At 33.4% G+C, this 24,236-nt stretch overlaps 1 protein-coding gene and 1 pseudogene across 3 annotated transcripts in view; one reads left to right on the top strand and one right to left on the bottom strand.

Annotated features, from left to right (window-relative positions):
• The window catches only part of Clint1 (clathrin interactor 1), a 60,769-nt gene that overhangs the window by 28,460 nt on the left and 8,073 nt on the right, over positions 1-24,236 (bottom strand). For 2 of the 3 annotated variants that reach the window (XM_027938677.3, XM_027938678.3), the window contains exon 2: positions 69-173. In XM_027938677.3, the coding sequence (XP_027794478.1) occupies positions 69-173 (105 nt within the window). Of the gene's footprint in view, positions 1-68; positions 174-4,032; positions 4,287-24,236 lie in introns of all 3 variants that reach the window. The other variant, XM_071612018.1, reaches the window with a different exon arrangement.
• Positions 10,679-17,394, top strand: LOC114095488 (SAP domain-containing ribonucleoprotein pseudogene; annotated as a pseudogene).

Below are 24,236 nucleotides of genomic sequence, written 5' to 3'. Positions count from 1 at the left end.
AAAATTTCACATTTTTATGTAAAGATGCTTTGATTCTTTCTGCATTGCTGAGTCAAATTATCACTTACTTGGCAATCTCTCCCATGAGTTGCCCAGAAGGTCCCCAAGGATCATCATTCGTTGCTTCTCGAACCTTAGACTCAATCTCTGAATAATTCATAACCACATTGGTGCTGCAGAGAAAAAAATGCACGCACATACGCACAAAGATTAGCATCAAAACTGAGAAACACATGAAAACTTAATAATGACACTACTGGGTGTCCTAATGAGCTACCTCTACAGGGTGGGAAAGAAAACATCTTTTGTGCACAAACTACCCCAAGGACACTATATAACACATTTAAGCTATCTTTAAGAAGATTTTACTATTCTACTATCCTTCAAGAATACAGATGAGAGACTGCATTAGAGCTGGCCTAAATTCCATAAAAAAAAATGGACTTGGTTAAATTAAAAAGAGAACTGAACATGCTAGAGTCTATTATGAAACTAAGTTGTCAGTTTCTTGATCAGACTTGGTTTACATGCAGGTTTAGGTTTCCTGATTACAAAAAATTCTGTAGATTAAGCAAAATTACACTGGAGCTGAACACTACATCATATTTTCAAAAAAGAATGATGAATCAAAGATAATCAAAGTTATTTAGGAGTACTTTGAACATTTACTTGTAATTCCAGGCTTTTTTTCATCTATTATATATATTTTCCATCATCATATAGTAGTTATCCCTACTTTTATTGGCTACATAATATTCCATCAGGTATATTTATGATATTTAACTTTCCCTTAAGATTTCAGCAATAGTCAATAACATGGACCCTAAGAATCAGAAAACTGATACCAATCACACTTTGTGACCTCTAGCAAAATAAATTATCGTAATCTCAAATTCTTCAAATGTAAAATGGGAACAAATAAAAACAACACCTTAAAGGGCAGCATATTAAATAATGTTTAGCACAGTGATTGACATATAGGAAATGCTCAAAAAATGTTAGTTACCATAACTGAACATAATAACCACTAGAATTTTAAAAATTAAACAATATTTTAATAAAGAATTAACTCTGAGAAAAATACCTTTGAAAACTTAAGACATGTGATGGCAAAATGTTTGGTTGTTAAAATGCAATTTGTCATCCTTATATGAATGTAAGAATTCAAAGACATTCTGAGAAGGAATAAAGAAATACTATGAAAATGTGACATATAATAGTAGTATTAATTTGCCATCTAAAGCTCCAATTATTACTGAGCAATCATTATATAACAGATACTGTGAATATGGTAATTCAAATCTTCCATTTAAAATTAAATCTTAGAAACAAGTTTTTAAAATAGCAGAATTTGGTAGCTATTACTTACATTATACCCCCGTTTTGCTATCTGATTTTTCAGTCATCAAAAAGTACTGTTTTTTAAATAAGGAAGGCTTGGTTGAAACTGGCACTCAGAATCTCTTCAAATTTATTTTAATCCTTTCAATTTCTTTAACTTTAGGGAAGAAACTAACATACACGTTTGGGTCAAATGACTTGCCAAATCATTGAATAACTTTAGCTTCTAGATTTACATTCAGAACACTGTTCTATTAAGGAAGAAAAGTGAAATCCTGGTATTTTATTTTGAATGCTGGAGAAAACATTCTTCTAAAATATCAACTAATTTGATAAAATAAATGCAAATTACTTCCTTGAGACTAAATAAATCCATAATCTCTACAGTCCCTTCAAAATTTAAACCTCTTAATGAATTTTCATAAAAATCCAATAATGATTACATTGAAGGTAATTTTATGTACAAATGCAGAAGAGTAATTTTATTCCTAATTTTTTTCAGCAATGGGATCAAAATAAAACCCAGGCAGCCAATAACAGATATGCAATTTACGATGCCACAAAATGATAGATTTCAGAATGCTTTTGTTTATCCTGGTGGCTGAAGAATGCATAGCTTAGGCAGTTAAAAGTGCCAAAATGCAGCTGTGAAAATGAACAATAGCAATTAGGATTATAATTCACCCAAGCATTTCATTACCAAGAATGCACTTGAAATCTCTCTCCATTGTTTAATTTGTTGGAGAACAAGATGAAAGGAGTTAATCTCCAGTCCATGTACATGAAATATTTTTACCAGAGCCTTCATAAATGCTTTAGTTTTCCGAACACTACTTTCCTTGTTCAAGCTACAAAGGCCCGTGGGTCAAATGAGAAAGGCACTGTTTCCGTAACCCTTCACAAGATTCTTTGCTTAAGGCCTGTGTGTCTGAGTGGTGTGTGTTTAGAGAGGTGGCAAAGAGCCAGTAATTTAAGAATCTCCTTATTTCCTTTGTTGAAAAACAATGGGAGCCTTAGAATATACAATATAAAGTATAACCACAGAAGGATATGGTAACTATAACAACAAAAAATTAGTCTACCTCCAGGAAGTGAATTGGGCTCTATTTTAAAGCTATTTTCCAGTGAAACTGTTGCTTTCAGAAAAGGGAAAGAATTCTTTCCAGATCAGATCTGATAGTACAGAGAATTCCAAAACAAAGTGTTTTTGAGCTTTACTTGATTCAGAAACAACTGTAAACTAAACCAAAACAAAACAACACTGTATAGTTTGGCTTTATTCCAGGTTGTTTAAAAATAATGGTTTCTAAAAAGACAGAAATGGTATTTTGATCCTTCCTTTCCCATGTTTTCTATTGTCCTCCATCTGTGTACTATTCATAATTCCAGTAACCCCTTCTCTCAAAAAAAAAAAAAAAGAAAGAAAAAAGAAAGAAAAAATTTTCAGATGTTTGAAAGAAAAAACAGTTTAATTTTTTAAACTTCCTATGATTGACAGAAATGTCTGAAGAATGGCTATTTCAGACACTAGAGGGAGCTATCTAATCAGTTTTTTTAAGAGATGCAAAATTCAGACAAAGGTCTAAGATATATTGTTAGCAGAATTATAGAAAATACCAACCAGTAAGTTTTATAGCATTTAGACTAATACCACAAACTAGTGACTTCAGAACTTGTACTAATCCTAAACTGAAATTCCTAACTTGAAAACTTAAAAAAAAACAAAACTCTTTACATTGTATTACCACACCATATTGTGGCCTTTTGTTAAGACTCAAAATCCTTGGATACTGTGTGTGTGTGTGTCTCACACACACACACACACACACACACACACACACATTTTAACCTGTACTTCCTTTCATTATAACACTTAAGAACATAACAAAAAATTCTCTGAAACACCAAAACAATTTCCCATATACTACTTTAAACCAGCTTGGCAGTGATATCAAAAGAAAATTCAACCTATAAAAATGTCTAATGAGTTTTAATGCTTCTGATGATCACCAATATCTTTTCTCTCCAGGTTTTTAATTTCTACAGACATGAAAATGTAAAATGGAGGGGGAAAAAAAGAAGAAAAAAATTTAAATGTTGCTGTATTTTTAATTATTCTATTGCTAGCATTAAATGTTATCTAGATTGAATTATCTGAAATGTTATCTAATTAGACTGAAAACAATCTAATAATCATAAAGCGCAAATGCGTCCTCCTCACATTGCTCTAGGTTTACTCAGTATTTTTAGCTTTGTCTTTGCTTAGTCATGAAAATGAGTGACAAGACGAGGTAGGTTTTCTTCTGACCTGAGGATCAATGATGATTAATATCACTCTGAAAATGTAACAGTACCTACTGCTGGGTAGTTTAGTGATACAAACAGTTAATAATAACAAAACTTAAAGGTCTCTGATGTCAGGCCAAAAAGAAAAAGCAAAGGGAAAGAGGGAATAACCAAAGCAAAAAATACAGGAAGCTGCTCATGTTGTGAAGATTTTACTGGAAAGCAATTCTGAGCCACGGCTTTTTATGTGGATAAAATTCAAAAATGCAATCATCATTGTTCATGTGTGTGCAACTTTTCACTGCTTCTACTCGCACTTCCCTGTTTGTTCCTCAAGCACCCTAACAATAGGTAGGACACAACTAAGATTTCCCATGGAAAGGATAACCAATACCAATAGCTCACCAACTGCTGAAAGGTACCATCCTGAAGCTCTGCACCAGCTTCTAAAACTGTGAGTACAGCCACATTCAATCAGTCAAGGGCTGAGTATCTTGTTTCCATTTGGCCTTCCCCATCCTCCTTTTATTTGACCACTTGATATTGATAAAATACTGAGCTATTTTACTTGATAAATTTGGATCCAGGTTTCAGAGGCAGAATTAGTGGAAAGCAAAAGCATTTAAAATGGGGCTTTTATAGTCAATGCTTCTTCTGATCTGCATTAAGAAAAATCAGTAAAATGATTAATGAAAAAAAAACTGTAAGTCATTATTACTGTTATTTTCTTTGTCTTACAAATTCAGGTATATGCTTTCTAAAACAAAACTATACACCAAAAGAAAAAGTGGAGCATAAATGTAATCTGATCTTATTAACAGATGAATAAGGAAATAGGATAATGCAGTAATATTTTTCCAAGTTTGTCTCTTCTTTTTTGAAAAATGGCGTCAAATGGGTCTACATATTTCATTTGGTTTCTTCTTTTTGTTTTAAGCTTATTATAAAGACTTTACTCACTGTAAGGTCAGGAAATATTTTGAGAGCTTTAAATGTGTTTTGTCATATGAAGACTCAGCCACTCAGAGAAAGATACAAATAACTTAGTTCCAAGCAAGGGTTTCAAATAATGGTATTTTGTTTCCCTAAAACTTTCCCATATTTTCCGAATTTCTTCCCATGAGCAACACACTGTAACCAAAAGAAAACTATTAAATGTTAATTAAAAACAAATCCAATATTGTATCTCAGTCAGCTATAACTATTTGTAGGGAAGTAAAAAATGTTGGTAAGATGATATGAATATTATTTGTACTTCAAATAACTTTTATCAGGCTTTTTAAAGTGCAGCAAAGTAGTGACTCAAATATCTCTACATGTATTAAAAAATGTATACCAACTGGTACATGTGTAAAAGCCACAAGGAATAATTTAAGTATTTACCTTTGGAATTAATAAGATTTTTAAAAACACTATTAGGAAATAATAATTCTTACATCAAAATCTATGTATCTAAAAGTCAACTGTTAACTTTTATTTTCAAAAAAGTCCATTTTTTTTTCTTATTTGGTACTGGGGATTGAACCCAGGGATTTTACCACTGAATTACATCCCCAGACCCTGGGACCTTTTTTATTTTGAGACAGGGTCTTGCTAAGTTGTTGAGGGTGGCCTCAAGTTTGAGATCCTCCTGCCTCAGACTCCAAGCTGCTGGGATTATAGGGGTGCACCAACCATGCCCAGCTTAAAAAAACATTTTAATAATGAAGATACATAAAACAATTACACTCCCTGTTAAGTATCAATCTTTAAAAAAAATTTTAAATCATAAAACACCCATGAAATGAACACTGAAGGTTTTTTCAGGTAACAAGTCATTTATGCTGGGAATTTTTGTTTGTTTTTTAGTGTTTCTAGCCATAGTACTAGGGAAATAGTAAGAATTCTAAAAACTTGATAACGGATCTGGTGTCTTATGACCTTTTTTTTTGTTTTTGTTTACATCAGGGGTGGCCTTCACCACATTATTCTTATTTATAAACAACACTTTATAGATTCAATATTCATATTTTAAACTATGTTCAATCTCATTACAGCTCTGTGAACAGTAACAAATTTACTGTCAACAACCAAGAAGTCTACTCTTAAATACAACAATTATGTAACTTTCACTGTTGGAAAATTTGTAATGCTACATAAATGACATGGCAAGGTAGAAAAACTATTAATTCACTTAGCTGGATATTTGCCAACCATTTATTTATTTATATCTCTTTCCACATTTTTATTGGTGTATTACAGTTGTACATAATGAGGGAATTTGTTGTTATATATTTGTACATGCACACAATATAATTTGGCCAGTATCACTCCCTAGCACTTCCCCCTGGCCCCCATTCTCTGGTGCCTTTCTTCTACTGATCTCCCTGCTTCTGCATCTGCACCTGTTTTCCTCTCTAACTTTCACATATGAGAGAAAACATTCGGCCCTTGATCTTCTGAGTTTAACTTATTTCACTTAACATAATGTTCTCAAGTTCCATCATTTTCCTGCAAATGACATAATTTCATTTTTCTTTCTGGCTGAATAAAACTTCATTGTGTATATATCCCACACTTTCTTTATTCATTCATATGTTGATTGAACCGAGGCTGATTCCATACTTTGGCTATTGTGGAATTGTGCTGTTATAAACATGGGTATACATGTATCACTGCAGTATGATGACTTTAATTCTTTAAGATAAATATTGAGGAGCAGTGCAGCTGGATCACAGGGTGGTTCCATGCCTAGTCTTTTGAGGAATCTCCATACTGATTTCCATAGTAATTATACTAATTTACTGTCTCACCAACAGTGTAAAAGTGTTCATTTTTCTCCACATCCTCTCCAGCATTTATTATTATGGATGTTCTTTTCTTCTTCTTCTTCTTTTTAGTTGTAGATAGCACAATACTTTGTTTATTTTTATGTGGTGCTGAGGATCAAACCCAGTGCCTCTCAAGTGCTAGGCAAGTGCCCTACCACTGAGCTACAACCATAGCCCCTATTGTGTGTATTCTTGATGACTGCCATTCTGACCGGTGTGAGATGAAATCTCAGTGTAGTTATTTCTATTTCCCTAACTGTTAATGACATTGAACATTTTTCATATATTTTTTCGTCATTTGTATCTTTCTTTTGAAAATTGTCAGTTTAATTCATTTGCCCATTTATTAACTAGGTTATTTGATTTTTTGATATTAAATCTTTTGAGTTCTTTCTATATTCTGGATATTAACCTGCTGTCAGAAGAGTAGGTAGCAAAGAATTTCTCCCATTTTGTAGGTTTTCTCTTCACATTCCTAATTGTTTCCTTTGCTACACAAAAGCTTTTTGATTTGTTGCTATCCCATTTATTAACTCTTGACATTATTTTGTAAGTTTTAGAGTTCCTACTGAGAAAGTTGTTGCCTGTGCTTATATACTGGAGTGATGACTCTACATTTTCATCTAGGAGTCGCATAGTTTCTGTTTAACACTCATTGAAAAAATCATTTCTTGGTTTGAAAATAAAACACAAAGCAATGAATAATGTCTTCACAAAAGCAACAACACAGTTCAACAGAAGAATTAATTTTACTACAGCGAATATTATCATATTTGATTATATAGTACCATATTTATAAAATAGCTAAAGTGCTAAACAAGAAATCTGCTATTGTTCTGTGTAGAGCATTGGAAGAAAACAAATAGTGGAAAATACAGAAAGAAATGCAACAACTCAACAGAATGAATCAGACATAACTTTCCTATGTTTAAATATGAATATACAACCAGTATAACCCCACATCATGTTCAACCACAAGAATGGGACATTATATTCCATTTATGTATAATATATCAAAAAACATTCTACTGTCATGTATAACTAAAAAGAACAAATAAAAATTTCTTAAGGAAAAAAAAAAAAAAAAAAAGAAATGCAACAAATCTAACTCTGGCAGCTTTCTCTATACTGCCCCTATCCTAATTAAGAAAAAGTGAGGAGAGGGAAAATATATTTAATAGCAATTTCTTAGTGGAGAAGTTAAATCAACTCATTCAGAATTCCACAACTAGTAAGCAACAGTAGAAGTTAGAACTTTGTTAGTTAATTGTAAAGCTCATTTGTTATTATGCCATAACACCTGAAAAACCTGAATATTATTGGAAATAATTAGTAGGCTTTTAAAGTCTACTAATTTATATACAAGACAACAACATCAAATGCAACATCATGAACTGTGGTACTAAAAGAACTAAATGTTAAATAAAAGTTCAAAAAAATACATTGTCAGTCATAGAAATTACATTTTCTTTGGTTTTTAGAGAATATCAAATACAAACCATACAACTGAAAGAAGAAATCCTTATTCTTCACTCTTATGCATGCACTCCGGAAAGCATGGTAAATATCAGTTTGAGAAGGAAAAACTGAAATCAGAGACATAAGAAAACTGAGGATCTCTTAGCAATTCTTCTGCAATAACTAGATTTCAGAGAGAGTAATCTGCTTACTTAAAAAAACAAAACAAAAAAAAAAAACTGTACTTCAATCCAATGGTATCATATCTTTTTGGGTGTTCATGTGCATATTATTTACGATTTCAATTACTTACACAAAAGACCATGCTAGATTATATACACCTTCTGTTTTCCTCTTTCCAAGAGCAAAACTACAATTCTAAATAATGAAATATGAAACCTTTTGTTTTTAAAAATAGCCATCAAGAATTGGCTCTGAAATATAATACTTCATCCTTCAGAGATCTCAGTTAAAAAAAGAATAGAACAAATAAATAAAAAAGCAACTTCCTGCCAGGTTTCGAGGAAGAAGTCCTTTAAAAAAATCTTCTACTTTCAGAATAATTCTGGATATTCAAAGAAAGATCAAGTAAAAACTGTTTTCCAACTGAAATACCAATAGTCTGTTTTGTTCTGACCCAGGGTGGCCTTTAATTTCAGTGTTTATCATGGGGGCAGGAAACAGAACTACAGATTGTTTTTGGAAGAGAGGAGGTACTGGGGATTGAACCAAGGGTGCTTTACCTTTTATTTTGAGATGGGGTCTCACTAAATTGCCAGGCTGTCTTTGAATGTTCAATCCTCTTGTCTCAGCCTCCCACATTACTGGGATTAGAGGTGTGCACCTCCAAACTCAACAGAACATACCGATTTTTAATCACTCTTGACACTTTCCTACTACTGAACACAGTTAACTAATATGGTTTAATATTCTTGTAATCTTAATTCAAAGTTTTAGACTGTATTTGTACTACTTACAGATAAACCAGAAATACAAATTCTACAAAAGTATTTTATATGAAAGTATTTTCTTACTTTTCAGTTTCATGGGAGGATGGAAGGAAGAGTAAATAAAACTGAATAATATTCTGCAAGCAGAAAAAAAATAAAGTTATATCAACCCCTAACATTCTTGAAAGATTAACTGAATATCCTGTGTTCCTTCAAAATTATGAGAATGGAAATGTTTATACAAACTCCAGATACTCCCAGAATCAATAAAATGTTAACGTATCCCATGCATATTATATATTTCCTCCCTACAAGTAACTGATTATTTATAGAGTCAGCAAAGTTTAATTTCTCAGGCAAAAACTTGCATGGCAAGATACTTTTTAAAAATTCATTGATTTATAGATTTGATTGCATCATCATTCCAAACTACTGCCACACTTGTTGGGTTCCTCTTTTAATAGATTAAAGCATTTGTTTTCTGTGTATTGTTATTAAAATGACTCTGCTACCACATTTAGAACTAGAGGTTGGCTTTCTCTGAGCTCTTCCCTCACCCCAAACAGAAGTAAGTCACCATGCTCCAGAACTAAAAACAAAGCTGAGAGGGGGATGCCAGTGACTGGCTTGGGTAAATGACTTGTTCGCACATCAGATTTGGGTCGTAACAAAATAATAAACTAGTTTTTGTTGAAAATCTCCTAGATTTTTTTTGGGGGGGGTTGGTACTGGGGATTTAACCTCATGCATGCTAGGAAAATGCTCTACCACTGAGCTACATCCTCAGTCCTTTTAATGTTTTATTATGACACAGGGTCTCACTAAATTGCCCAGGCTGATATTGAACATAGAATCCTCCTGCCTCAGTTTCCTGAGTTAGCTGGGATTAAGGGTATGTACTACGATGACTGGCCAGATTTGTTTTACAGAGTTAAAACTTTAAACAAAAAAGTCTAGCCAAGGACCTATTGCATTTAGAAAGAATCATTACATAGTAAAAAAATGTAATACAAATGAAATTTAATCTGAAGACTCTTTTATTAGCAGCTGACATTAACTGATTGATACCACAGAGTACTTTCTCTTTTAATCTCTAAAAATATCCATTATAGATTATAAGTATTACAAATAGTCTTTATCTAAATATTTCAAGCTTAAAAAAAATAATCAGCATTCTAAGGTTTGGGGATATAGCTCAGTTGGTAGAGTGCACAAGGCCTTGGGTTCAATCCCGGCACCACCAAAAAAAAAAAAAAAAAAAAAATCAGCATTCTAAAATTTGACTTCAATCCCAATTCCAATCTGTGCAGTAAATAAGTAATTGTTTCTTTACTCATTTAAGAGTTTACTTAACATCCTAGGGAAAACTTCCAGTATGGATTCATTATCAGTTTGGATAGGTCAAAACTAACCAAACTCACATCTAAAATTTCTAGATTCATAATACCTGATATATTCATTACTGAGCATAAAGCTGTCAATGCTTTTTTAAAAAAAATCAGAAAATTATTATTTTATGGTTTATATAAAATTCAAGGTTAGTAAAGATTAAATGAATAAGCGTTGAAGAAGTCAACATTCCAAATTTTGTTTCAAATGGTAAGCAGTACCAGACTAATGAAAATGTATATATAAATTGATCACTCACTGAAAAAATATGAAGTATAGAAGTAGAAACTAATTCATTTTATAGAAAGGTCATTAAATGTTTATAGTCCAATATAAAGTCTTGGGAAACACTAAAAACCACATACAATTGTTTCAATACCTCAAAAAAACAAAACAAAACAAAAAAAACAGGAATTGATCCAAAACAAAAATACATAAATCAGGATGGTAGTGGAATTTCTTAACCTTAAAGTCTATTTCAACTTTCCGAAAGGTACCAACTTCTTGATAACCATTAAGGGCAACTTGAATCAACAAATTTTCAAGGAAATAGTTTAGTAATTTATTTAACAGATGTACAAGGAAAACTACATGAATGAGATTAGCCAAGAAAAACATCCTGATGTCCACAACTAAATTATGACCTATGGGAGGAAGAAACTATAAAACTATTTCCCTTTTCTTACAACTTTGGTGGTTAGCAATCCCAAATAAAATAACCCATTTGACAGCAGCTCATTTTCAGACTATTCCAACATGAATATTTCAGGAACTATTCTGACATACAAGGCCACAATAAAGGAAGATATTGAACATTTAAGCATTTTTAAAAATTGCTTCATGTTTTAAGGCTATATTGTGCACAAGCAAAATAATACTTATATTAATGGATCAATAAGTTTCTGAGATTATTAGGGCCTGAATCTTTGTCTTCAGAATACACTAATTCTTGTTTGATTCATGTGGATAAATCAACAACTATGTGCCTTGGTTTCTTCATCTGAAAGTTCCTTATATATTACTGTTATGGAGATTAATCATGTGTGAAGAATTCAGAATAGTTTTCTGATATAAATTTTTGATTGAGTAACTTCAACCTAAATATGGCCCCCTATGATTAGATTGGCATAATACATATTAGTTACCCATATCTCAATCACCATGTAGAACTTGTCATGGTAACTAGCCATTTATTTGACACAGTATAGATTAATGAAATCAAGATTTCTGGGAGAGAATTATACCATAAAGACGGAAAAAACTTTCTTGATTAAGAAATAGCCTAAGAGCTGACAATGAGTATCACTAAAGGTAGACAAGAATTTATTCACACAAGTCCTGCCACTGAACAATTGCTATCTCACTGATACCAGAAGTTCATACTACTTAATAATTTGGTGAACCACCAACCATGAGCCAGGGTATTATTTTATATTAAGCAACAATTTCTTAAATAACTAAAACATGAAGGTCAATTATCTAATATGAAATTTATATTTAGCAAGGCACACATGCCTGAAAGCCCAGCAACTTGAGAGGCTGAGGCAAAAGAATAAGTATGAAGCCCTCAACAATTGGCAAGACCCTATATCAAAATTAAAAAATAAAAAGATCTGGGGATATACCTTTATCTTCATATTTGCACGTGTGTGTTTATTTTTATTTTGGGAATATCAAAAGCAGCTGAGGGCATGAGAGTGTAGCCTAGTGATAGAGCATGTGCTTAGCATTCATGAGGCCCTGGGTTTAATTCCCAGCACAGAGGAGAAAAAAAATAGTAGTAGAAATTCTGAGCTTTCAAAGGACTAAAAATACAATCCACAGGACTTAATCCATGAGGTTTCTAGCTGAATAAAGGGTTTTAGAAGGACCATGACATTTAGTTTCTGTACCATTTTTCCTCTTCAAGAACACAAAACTTTATACTAGGAAACATATCTGGACATTTATGTATATGTGGAAGCCCTTTTACTCTACTTGAGGCTGCTGCTATTGTGACTTGGGCAGGCTAACTAACAAAAAAGCTGCCTCATAGCACTAAGGAGTTACTGTTTTCCAGAGAAGCACTTTGACAACAAATGGGAGATGGTTTGCCTCATGGCTAGCAAAAGGGAAAAATTTTGTAAGGTTAAGGGAAGTAGGATGAAAAGTAGCTTCCCAAAAGTGGCAACAATGGTACTTGGAACAAAGTAGCCACAGAACAGGCAGAAAAGACAACACTAAAAAGTTCCTTTCTACTGCCACAGAAAAAGCTTAGGGCTGGGGTTGTGGCTCACTGATAAGAGTGCTTGCCTTGCATGTGTGAGGTATTGGGTTTGATCCTCAGTATCTCACACACACACACACACACACACACACACACACACACACACACAATCAATCAATCAATCAATAAAGATTTTGTGTCCATCTACAACTAAAACAATTTTTTTTTAAAAAAAGAGCTCTTAAAAGCAAAATCATAAATACTTATAAATATGAAAACAGCTGGATTAGGATGGTAATAATTAAAGTACATTTGTTTACATTTTTAATTTATTATGATTTATTAATTGTACTGGAGATCAACCCAGGGGTACTTATATGTATAGATATAAATTTTATTTTTTTAGTTATAGGTGGACACAATAGCTTTATTTTATCTTTACGTGGTGCTGAGGATTGAACTGAGGGCCTCACATGTGCCAGGCAAGCACTCCACCACTGAGCCACAGCCACAGCCTCCCAAGGGTACTTTTATTACTGAGCATGTTACAACCTCAGCCCTTTTTTTAAGTTGCCCAGAATTAACATCAACTCTATTTTCCTGCCTCAGTATCCCAAACAGTTGGGTTTACAGGTGAGTGCCACCAAACCTGGCCTATAATATTTTTTATTTATACAATGAAAAAACTTGGCCATAGCTGGGGTGATTTAATTCTGGGGATTGCCTCTAACTCCTCCTAGCTCAGCAGTCTGGGTTCTCTTGGTTCCCTGCCTGCATATGTAAGGTTATAAAGTTGCTCTTTTCTCACTGGGTGCGTGCAGAACACTACTGCTTCAACAGGACCCTATTCCTTAGGAATTCCAGTCAGCAACCAAAACAATTTTTCTCTTTTCAACTCTTTTTCCTTCATCATGTTTCTCAGTAACTTTCAAGATTTTCATTTTTATTTTCCTTTAGAGCAGTAGTCTAACTGGTGTTTTCTGAAAAATATTAGGTAGGGAGTGATAACAGATGCAAGGAAAGGGTTCCATGGGGGAGGTTTGTCCTATTTAAACAAGGACATTACTACTGCAGCACCACCCCTCAGAGACTTTCCTACTTTTAACGGTTATCATGAGTCTCCAAGAGGAGACTGTATCATACATTTCCAAAAGTTCTGAGACAAAATAATGTTTTTCCTAGAATACCCTGTTAAGTGTCCCAAGAAACCCACTTTGGCATACAGTATTCTAAAAAAGTTATATTTTCTTTAAATTATCAAATATATTGTTAATTTATACTTTTGATCTTACCATTCATGTTTTAGTATCTGTTCTTATTTTCTACCTCATGGTTGCTATTCCTTTGGTCTTTTATTTTTATATTTCTAAACTTTTCTTAGGCAGCTGTCAGACTTTTAATGTGCTTTAAATCTTTCATATTTAGCATATTTAAAAAATCTCTTGATACCTCTTCATTGCTGATCTTAGGTTTCCTGCCTTGCTTATTTTACGTATTGATCTTGTTTTTAATTGATATGTGTATATATTGGGTAATAAGTCATAGTATTTAGCATATCCATCACTGGCATACAATTATTATTTCTTTGTGGTGAGAATATTTAAATCCTCTATTTTGAAATATTCAAATACTGTTAACTAACCATAACTACCCTACTATATATATAATTATTTCTTCTAACTATAATTTTGCTACCATTGACCAACATATGAGTGAGATAACATGGCATATGTCTTTCTGTGCCTGATTCAGCTCCAGGTTCATCTGTGTTGCCATAATTGACAGGATTTTGTTCCGACAGTTTATATGTACCACATTTTTGTTATTCATCTACTGAAGAACACTTGTAAAGGCCGATTCCTTATTTTGGATACAGTAAACAGTGCTGCAATAAACATGAGAGGGCAGATATTGCTCTGATATACTGATTTCATTTTCTTTGGATATGCACTTAGAAGTTTAATTGCCGATCATATAATAGTTCTACTTTTATTTTTTGAGGAATCTCTTATATTATTGTCTAAAACGGCTGGACTAATTTACTTTCTTACGTGTGAAAGTTCACCCTTTTCCATATCTACACCAGCATCTGTTATTTGTCTTTTGGGTAACAACCATTCTAGCTGAGGCATATTTATATCCATCAATCTTACCTGTTTTGAATTTCATCTGTTTTACTATTTTTGTACCTTGTTTTTACATTGAATTCCAAAAAAATATATTTGAATTTTACTCCAATCCCTTCAAAATTTTCATCTATTTTTACCTTTTGTTTTCCTACTCCTTATCTGATAATCTCATGCCATGTTTTCTTTTGCTAAGCTTTCTTTTTTCCTTCATATTTTGCTGATTTTATATTTTATACTTCACAGTTGAACAAACAGGACAAAGAGCTCAAGCAAAGAGGTAGAGCTTACTCTCAGACCAATAGCTCCTTCTTTGGAACATCACATGAAGAAGTTACCATTTTCACACAGGACAATTACACAACTACATATTATGTATGCAAGATATGCAAAAGAATTGGCTTTACTGAGTCCCAAGAGTAAAAATATAATTATTCTTAAAATATGAGCTGCTTTTTACAATAAAATTTATTTTCTATATATTACTTGAGAAGGAACAACAAGATGGTAGTTTTACTACTTTTCATCCTGAAAAATGATCTCAGGGGCTAGGCAGGCTGATGTTTGGAGTTATCTTTGGAGGCCTTTTCCCTCAGTGTCTACTGCCCATTAGTACCCCAATCATGTTAATTCCATATTAAAAATAGAGGTGCTAACCACTAATCTGATTCTTAGAAAAGCCACGTTAACAATCTATTTCTGATGTGTGTCTGTTCCTTCTCCAACTCATCACCATATTCATCTTTAAGGCAGTTATTGCTGGGTGGGTTAGTACACCACAGACTTATTACTACCTTTCTTCAAACATCTTCCTCCTCTTCTATCAGTGGATAGTGCTGATCACTTCTCTCACTTGTTTCCCATCCAGGATTCAGTCTTTAAGATCTTTTCAATTCTATTTCCCAAGTAACTCTCAAATACATCTGTCCACTTTGCCCTACCCACACTAACACTACCTTAGTCTAGGGCCACACCATTTTTCACGTGGGCCAACAGTCTTGGCCCAGTCTAACTATAACTAGTCTTTATGCTTCTATTTATAATTTCCTCTAAGGCTAGAGCTAAAGAGAACTCTTGCTTAATTATAAATCCTATCTCATTTTTTTTTTTTAATTTTTAGTTGTAGATGGACACAATATCTTCAGGCCAAGTTCCCTAACATGACATAAAAGGTTCTTTATGTGAGATACCAATTTACTTCTTCAGTCCCATCACTGTGTCATTCTCACTCTTAGGCCTTTGGTACAGGCTGTTTTCTCTAAGTCCTCTGCCACCAATAATTGCTGCCCAGATAAATCTTCTTCATCAGCAGGTTTTAGCCTAAGCATCACTACTGCCAAGCAACCTTCTTTTAACTCCCCAAATTCCCGGGGGTAGGGGGGGGAGTCTGTCTATATGTTCTTTCCTGTCCCCAACCCCCTCTCAGACTGAAAATACTTAAAAGGACACAAAATCCAGTATCTTCCTCAAAGACCCTCAATACCTGAAACAGGCTTGGTTATAGTAAATGTTCAAAAAATCTTTATCAGCTGAACGAAAAGAACTAGAATTCTTAAAAAGCTCTATGCAAAGGTCCTAAGTGAACTGGTGATCTGGCCTCAAGCTATCTATCTAGCCTTTTCTCTCGTTCCTCCTGTTTCATTTCCTTTATGAGAGTTACACCGAATTACAAATTACTAGCTGATTAACATGACTACATTACCCACATGCCCTTTCTTTTTACCTTAGTGACTGTGTACTCCTGAAATCCCCATCAATGCTTTCAGTTAAAATCAAAATTTGTTTTTAAAAAAAGATGCAAAAATGAAGCCTTTTGAGATTTTTGCCAAGTCATAATCTCCCCTTCCTATGGTCAAATAGCTCTTGTGTATTACAGTCAGTTATGTATAATGGCTATTTATGAATTTGTCTTAATTCCTTTAATACACTGTAAGCTTTACAAAGCAGGTAAAAGGAGGGGTATGAAATGGCAAAAGAGATTATAGAGTTAGTAAGCTGAAACTTGCTGAACTTAAACAAGAATTTCACTCCTTTCTTGGTCATGTTATGAAGATCAAGGGAATGAAGCAGGTTCACTTCAAGAGGCTCCAGGCATGTCCTAAAGAACGTTTAAATGGGAAGGTAAATGAAGTCACACTGGGAGATGAAACAGGAAGAACCAAAGCCCATAGAACTGCCTGTCAAAGAGGAAGAATCCCCTAAAACAACTGTTGAGGTGGCAGCAGAGAAGGTGGTGATAAAATTACAGTGAAATACCACAGAAAGTGAAAATGCAGAAAAGGACTGAACAATTCGATGCACCCATGAGCTTAGAAAGTAAGAAAGCTTTTTCTTTTTTTTTAATTATAATTTTACTAGTTCTAATCAGTTATACATGACAGCAGAAAGCTCTTTGCTTCATTGTACACAAATGGAGCACAATTTTTCACTTCTCTGGTTGTACATAAAGTAGTCACACCATTTGTACAAAAAAAAACAAAAAGAAAAGAAAGAAAGAAAGAAAAAGTAAGAAAGTTGCTCAGACAGCTAAGTTTGAGATTTATTTGTTTTCAACCAAAGATCTGTCATTTGACTCCAAATCTATGGTTAGCTTAGATAAGCTAAAGGAAAGAGGAGAAAAGACTTGGTTTGAGTGTCTCTTCAATCTCTAGGTCTGAAGATGATGAGGAACTGAAAAAAGAGTAAAAAGTAGTTTGGGATTCTCAAAACTTCAACTGCAACTGGAACCATGGAGGGATACAGAGATGAAGAAGGGGAAAACAGTAGAGTACTTTGGGACTGCCTTAAATTCTCGATGCTTTCTGTTCTCTCATGGTTTACACTTCTGATTCTTCTTCAAATGTATAACCATGTGTCTACATCCTGCCTTGCAAAGAGGAAGCATCTATCCCAGGTATATTACAAACTTCAGCAGCAATTTGACTGTTGCTGTTTCAACTTTAAAGTTGTTGTGTTTTTTGTTTTTAATTGTTTTTCTTCTTATTTATTTATTTAAAATGAGGAGAGTTATTCCTTATTATTTGTGGCCTCCATACTTGCAAACTTGCCTGTACACTGAATTATATTTGTAATCCCAAAATTAATATTCACAGTAATTTCCTGATCATTCATGGACATGTACAGAACAGCAAAAATTCTGAGTCATCCATCACACATTCCTAGCTGAGGTCAAATAAGGTGACACTCGGTCCTGTTTTAGTTCTCATTCTATAAACATGTATTCTTTCTATGGTCTAGTTAGTGACACATTTTTCATATTTTTGGGCTTCTCAGTGATTTTGCTATTTAAAACAGTCCACAAATTGGGCACAGTGGTATACAACTATAATCCCAGCTATTCAGGAGGCTTAGGCAGGACTGCAATCTTGGACTGGACTGGGCAACTTAGATGCTGTCTCAAAATAAAAAAAATTTAAAAAGGGTTAAGATATAGCTCAGTGATAGTGCCACTGGAGACCACAGTACTGTGCAAGGGAGATCAGCCTGCAAGTGTAGTACTGAAGTGCTAGTTAGTATTCCTAAATTCATGAAGGTTATGATGTGCCTTATAGAGAAAGTATGTGCATTGGATAGCTTTTTTTTTTTTTTTTTTTTTTTTGGGTACAAATTATAGTGCTACAATTCAACAATAAATCATAAAATATATATTAAATAAGATATCTTTAAATAAAAACACACAAAAAAGGTTGTGTACTGATTGAAATAAAGGTGATGCTGTGTCAAAAAGGTTATAAAACCTGACCCTATATTTTCTCCTAAGAACAATGGTTCAGCCTGTATTCAGTGTAGACTTTACAAAAACTAACTCTCTCAAATAATAAGAATTGACTGTACTGTATTGTATGGAGTACTGCTTCCTTCTCAGTGTCTAACTAGGAATGCCTCACATAAAAGAAGTACTTAAGGTTCAATCGCCAGAAACATAAAGAGAAGGTAAAAAATGACTTAAAAAGTGAATATACAGGGCTGGGGTTGTGGCTCAGTGGTAGAGCACTTGCCTAGAATGTATGAGGCACTGGGTTTGATCCTCAGCACCACATAAAAATAAATAAGAAAAATTATGTCCATCCACAACAAAAAAAAAAAAAAAAAATTTTTTAAGTGAGTGTACGAGGCAGGCGTGGTAGCGCCCGCCTGTAATCCCAGCAGCAAGGGAGGCCGAGGCAGGAAGATTGCGAGTTCAAAGCCAACCTCAGCTAAGCAACTCAGTGAGACCCTGTCTCTAAATAATACAAAATAGGGCTGAGGATGTGGCTCCCCATGGTTTTGTGCTCCCAAGTTCAATCCCTAGTACCAAAAAAAAAAAAAAAAAAGAAAGTGAGTATACAAATAAAATATCTAGTATCTTGGAATAGGGGGAATGGAAGGAAGGAAGCTGAGACCAAGAGGGGACTAAAATAAATACTGTTTACCCATCAAATACATATAGAGAATTAATAAATTATCATCTTCAGGGGGGGGGATTTAAAAGGCTATCATGGAAAAATGCTTCAATTTCAGGTCATCTGGGTGCAAGGCTATAAAGATTTCTTAATCTGCTCTGTCATGTGATATCTCATGAACCTTTAGAAGAGATTTTAAAAAGTTAAAATCTTTGGCATAAGACTTCTATGTCCCACAGAAACATTTGAAAACCTAATTATAAACTCTAAAGATATATATATATAATTCTTTAGAGTTTTATTTTGAGATCTTGTCTCAAAATAAAAACAAAAAGGGCTGGGAGCTGTCTCATTGAAGAGCACCCCTGCGTTCAATTCCCAGTTCCACAAAAATAACCACACACACACACAAAAAAAAAAAAAAAAAAAAAGAAAGAAAAGAAAAAGAAAAAACAGAAAGAAATGTCAACTATGTATTTATTTTCAAATTACCCTTTTTAAGCCTCAAGATGGGTAAAGGGATATTACCTATATTAAATTCATAACCAATACTGTAATCAACAGCAAGTTTCTCAAACTTTTCTTAATGTTCAAATTAAGGCAGTGCATTTATTTAAAACTGTATAGTTTTGGGGGGGCTTTTTTTGGTGTGTTTTAATTACTACAAAAATGCTACTCTCAACATATGACCATTTTTTTTTCCCAACTGAAGTCAAAAGACTTCATATTCCAAATGAATTATATATTTGGTTTGGAGGTAAAGCCCATGTCATATATTATAAGATTATATACAGATAAATTAGTCCTTAATACTACTTTACAAAATTTCACAAACATAAATATCTTATACTTCTGTTTGCTAAATAAAGTGCCAACATCCAGTATTCTAATTAGAATAGTGCTGCCATGGTTAAGATTCTTAAATTACTCAGTAATTAGCTGCTAGTATAAACAATTCAAAAGCCAAACGAACTTTCAATGCAAGAGACGAATCTGAACTGCAGGTGTAAGACTGTTAACAGGAAATACTATTAGGAAGAATACACTCCCTAACAGCATTTTATTGACTTAATCAAAATAAGTATGCTTTGATTCTTGTCTGTTCATACTTAATTGACTTAAGGAAAGCAAATTACATTGCTAAAGTAGAAAAAACAGGGAGACAACATATATGCAGCCTTCTAAAATTATGTTCTCTTAAAACTTAAAAATAACAAAACCTTACACTTTTAATTATCCAAAAGAAAAATACCAACAACCCACTTCTAAAAGAGCTCTGTCTTTGAATTATGAGGTAATTTTGCATATTAAGGAACTCTAGCAATGAATTATGACAAAAATCTCTCTCTATATATAATCAACTATATAATCTATGTAAAAATATCTGCCTCACCACTAAAAGGAACTAAATCCAGGAGTCCTTTGAAATAGGGCTTACTTAAGGCTGAAACAGCAAAAGTATAGTATAATCCAAAAATATCTTGTATCAGAAACTGAAAAAACACTAAAAAGAAAAAAAGGCCATGTTAAAAGGAGATAGATTAGCAACATCTGAGGCAATTTCACTATCAAAATAAATATGAACAGCAGGTTGCAGTGGTACACTCCTATAATTCAAGTTACTCAGGAGGCTGAGTCAGGAGGACCATAAGTTTGAGGTCAGCCTTAGCAACTTAGTGATACCCTGTATCAAAACAAAAAGGGATAGGGATGTAGCTCAGTGGTAGTACCCCTGGTATCAATCCCCAGTACTGGTGCAAACAAACAAAAAGAACAGTAATGAATTACAGCCTATTGAATGAAATATCCATGGAGTGATAAATGAAAGAATAAAAAGAAGGAGGCAGGAAAACAATGAGGATTTTTATTTACAGTAAATTGATAAATATGGAGAATTTGATTGGAGTTGGGCTAATCATAATATTGCAATCATTGTAGTAAAGACTGGCTCAAGCAAGAAACATCCACTGATGCTAAATCTAGGGGTGAAAGTTTGATGAGAGGTCTCAAAGTGTTTCCTCCTAGATTTCTTATTAGCTGCAATGAGAAAAACAGTAGGATAGAGGAAGCAAACAAGAACTTGACTAAGTGATCAAAATTAACATCACCAATGAGGAGCATATAAACACATCTTCCTCCTGGAAAGGGCACAGCATCACTTAATGTGGTACTCCAGTTTGAATGGCTTAAAATATAACCTGAGAAAATGTCAGCTCAACCTAAATTGGAAGACTGTTACATAAACTAAATGGTTTATAGTTTTTAAAATATTCACTGTATGTGGTGGCACATGCTTGTAATCACAGCAACTTGGGAGGCTGAGGCAGGAAGATTGTAAATTCAAGGTGGGCAATTTAAAGACTCTGTCTCAAGAACAAATAAATAAAAAGGGTTGAGGGTGTAGGCCAGTACTAGAATGGCCTTGGGGTCAATCCCCAAGTACTGTACAAAAAACAAAACAAATATAAAATGACCTATGCCATGAAAGACAAAGACGCCCATAATCCCAGCTACCACGATGGTTAAGGCAGGAGGATCACAAGTCTGAGGTGAGATTCGTGAGTTAAGGAAATTGAAGAGATATGAAAACTAAATACACTACATATTTAATTTCAAAATAAGGTTTTGCAAAAATCTGCTTCATTGCACAACACTGTGAATGTACTAAATACCACTGAATTGAACACAGTAAAAGGGTTAATTTCATGTAATATGATCCATGCCTATGGTTATTTGCTTTTTATATGACTGATTTTGTTTTAAAAGATAAAGAACAGTGTGAGATTTTTTTTCATGACAAGGGGTATCATATGTAAAACTGGTTCTACCTGGTCAAATATCCAAGATATTCAAATAAGAATAGCTTAAGAATTTTACTTGCACTATACATCCCAATTATAGTTTTTACAGGTATGATAAAATGGTCACTAAAAACAAAACAAAAAAAAAATCAGTAAAAATTTCACAGTTAAAAGAGCTTAAAGCCAGGCATGAGGAAGCATACCTGTAATCCCAGTTACTCAGGAGGCTGAGATAAAAGAATCATGAGTTCAAAGCCAGCCTCAGCAAAAAAGCGAGGCACTAAGCAACTCAGTGAGACCCTGTTTCTAAATAAAACATACAAAATAGGGCTGGGAATGTGGCTCAGTTGTTGAGTGCCCCTGAGTTCAATCCCCAGTACCAAAAAAAAAAAAGGGGGGTTAAAATTTATGAAAATATACATCAAATTTTAAATTTCTATTAATTACAATTAACTTGAAAAATAATTTTTATTCATCTACAATTTTTAACTTTTGGGTTATTGCTCTTGAAATTTTCTCAGAATGACAAAACAGAAGAAACAAAATAACAAAACTTTCTGAATTTGATTATTTACTGTGACTATTTGTTAACAGAATGTTCACAATCTATTAGCTCATTTAATTTTTTTAACAGTCCTAGAAACTAGATTTTGTCCTCATTTTATACAGTAGAATTATCTTAATTCATGTCTCTCCACCAATGATTCCTATCATTCTTTATTTAAAAATAAAATTGAAATCCAAAGAAATTTGATCAAGTTTAGCACACTCATGACCAGTTTTATCTTTAAAATTTTAAAAACAGGTGATGAGCTATTTAGAACACTCTGTTAAACTGGGCATAGTGGCTCATGCCCATAATCCCAGCTACCTAGATGGCTGAGGCAGGAGGATCATAAGTCTGAAGTTAGATTATTGAGAATCTAGCTCAAAAGATAAAAAGGTCAGGAGAAGCAGCAGCCCAGTGGTAGGGTGCCCCTGCATTCAATCCTTAGTTACAACATAAAACAAAACATTCTGTTAAGGTGGTTTTATCAAATGTTTTGTCCTAACTTCAGAAGAAAAATCTGAAACAATGTACTGGAAATCAGTAATTCTTAAAAAGAGAAAAAAAAAAAAAAAAAAAACCACACAATTTGAACTCATAATTTTAAAAACAATGATAAAACAAGACATCCTACAGTTGCAAAATATGTGAAAATTACATCTTTGTAGATGCAAATGCTTCATATTGTAATTTAATCATATCACTTTTAGATTTTTCACTTCTACCTGATAAAACTGATGTACTGCCAAATATCCAACACTAAGTCAATGTATACAATTCTAAAAAAATCCTAACAGAATGAGAAATCCTATACCTCAATAGTGTCAAGTTTGTGACACTGCCTTTGTCAAATCAAATACTTGATATTTTGTTTAAATTAAGCTATAGATTTTTCTTTTTTTCACCAGTGATTAAACTTATATGCATTGCCAAATCCCAGGAACTACACTAACCATAAGCTGACATTGATGGAAATTTTCCATAACCTAACCACTAAAATTTTGAAGAACTTATAATTTATTTCCCCCCTCAAGCTGAAGAAGGAGGAGGAGGAGGAGGAGAAAGAGGAGGAATGCATATACTTCAAATTATTTAATTTTACTATATGGGGTAGAAAGGACCTTTCTTTTCTAGTAGGACAGATTCTCACTGATATCATCCTCTGCTTAAAACCATTTGTGAGTGTGTTCTTATCAGTGAGCCAACATCATTTGACCTGACTCAGATTTTTCATTTTTTGTGAAACTTTAATTAGCCTAGCCTTCTCTCTCTCAATACATACACATTTTTAAAATACCAGGAATATCTCCTTCATGATGCTTTTACTCAGCTTCATTTTGCCCATTCTCTGAATTTCTAAAGTATTTAGAGTCCTCAAACTTGAATATCATACCATCCTATATCATTCTCTATTTCTTTTTTATAGGAATCTCCTTTATAGAATCACAATCTGCCCAGTGGAACCCTAAGGTGCTGCCTGTCTTACAGTATTGTACTGGGCTTGTGTTAAGCATTTAATAAGCACTCACTGAAGGATTCTTTAAGGGCCACAATTAATAAGGACATCAGTAATGCATTTTGAATCATTGACAACATTTAAGTATTTATAATATATGCCAAAAATTCAGCACTTTGATAGACACACAAAAGTCTAAGGAAAATTATTCCTAAATGATCCACTTTGAACATAGGAAAAAATGGAAAACACTATGCATAAATCGTATTAATATAGTACTACAGGCATATTGAACTGACCATATCATAAATATCACAGGATTATGAGGACTACTGATTCTGAAGCACATGACAGAACTCGTGGATGCCACAACATATTTCAGGGATGATTACGGAGATTGCCTTCATACAACAGGGAAGACTTTTCACCCACAGAAACATCTGTCTGCTACCCTGTCATTAAGGGTCACCTAACTTATAGACAT

Source organism: Marmota flaviventris, chromosome 5, assembly GCF_047511675.1.
Source record: "Marmota flaviventris isolate mMarFla1 chromosome 5, mMarFla1.hap1, whole genome shotgun sequence".
NCBI classification, from domain to species: Eukaryota; Metazoa; Chordata; class Mammalia; order Rodentia; family Sciuridae; genus Marmota; species Marmota flaviventris.
This window is presented reverse-complemented; position numbering and strand designations above follow the sequence as displayed.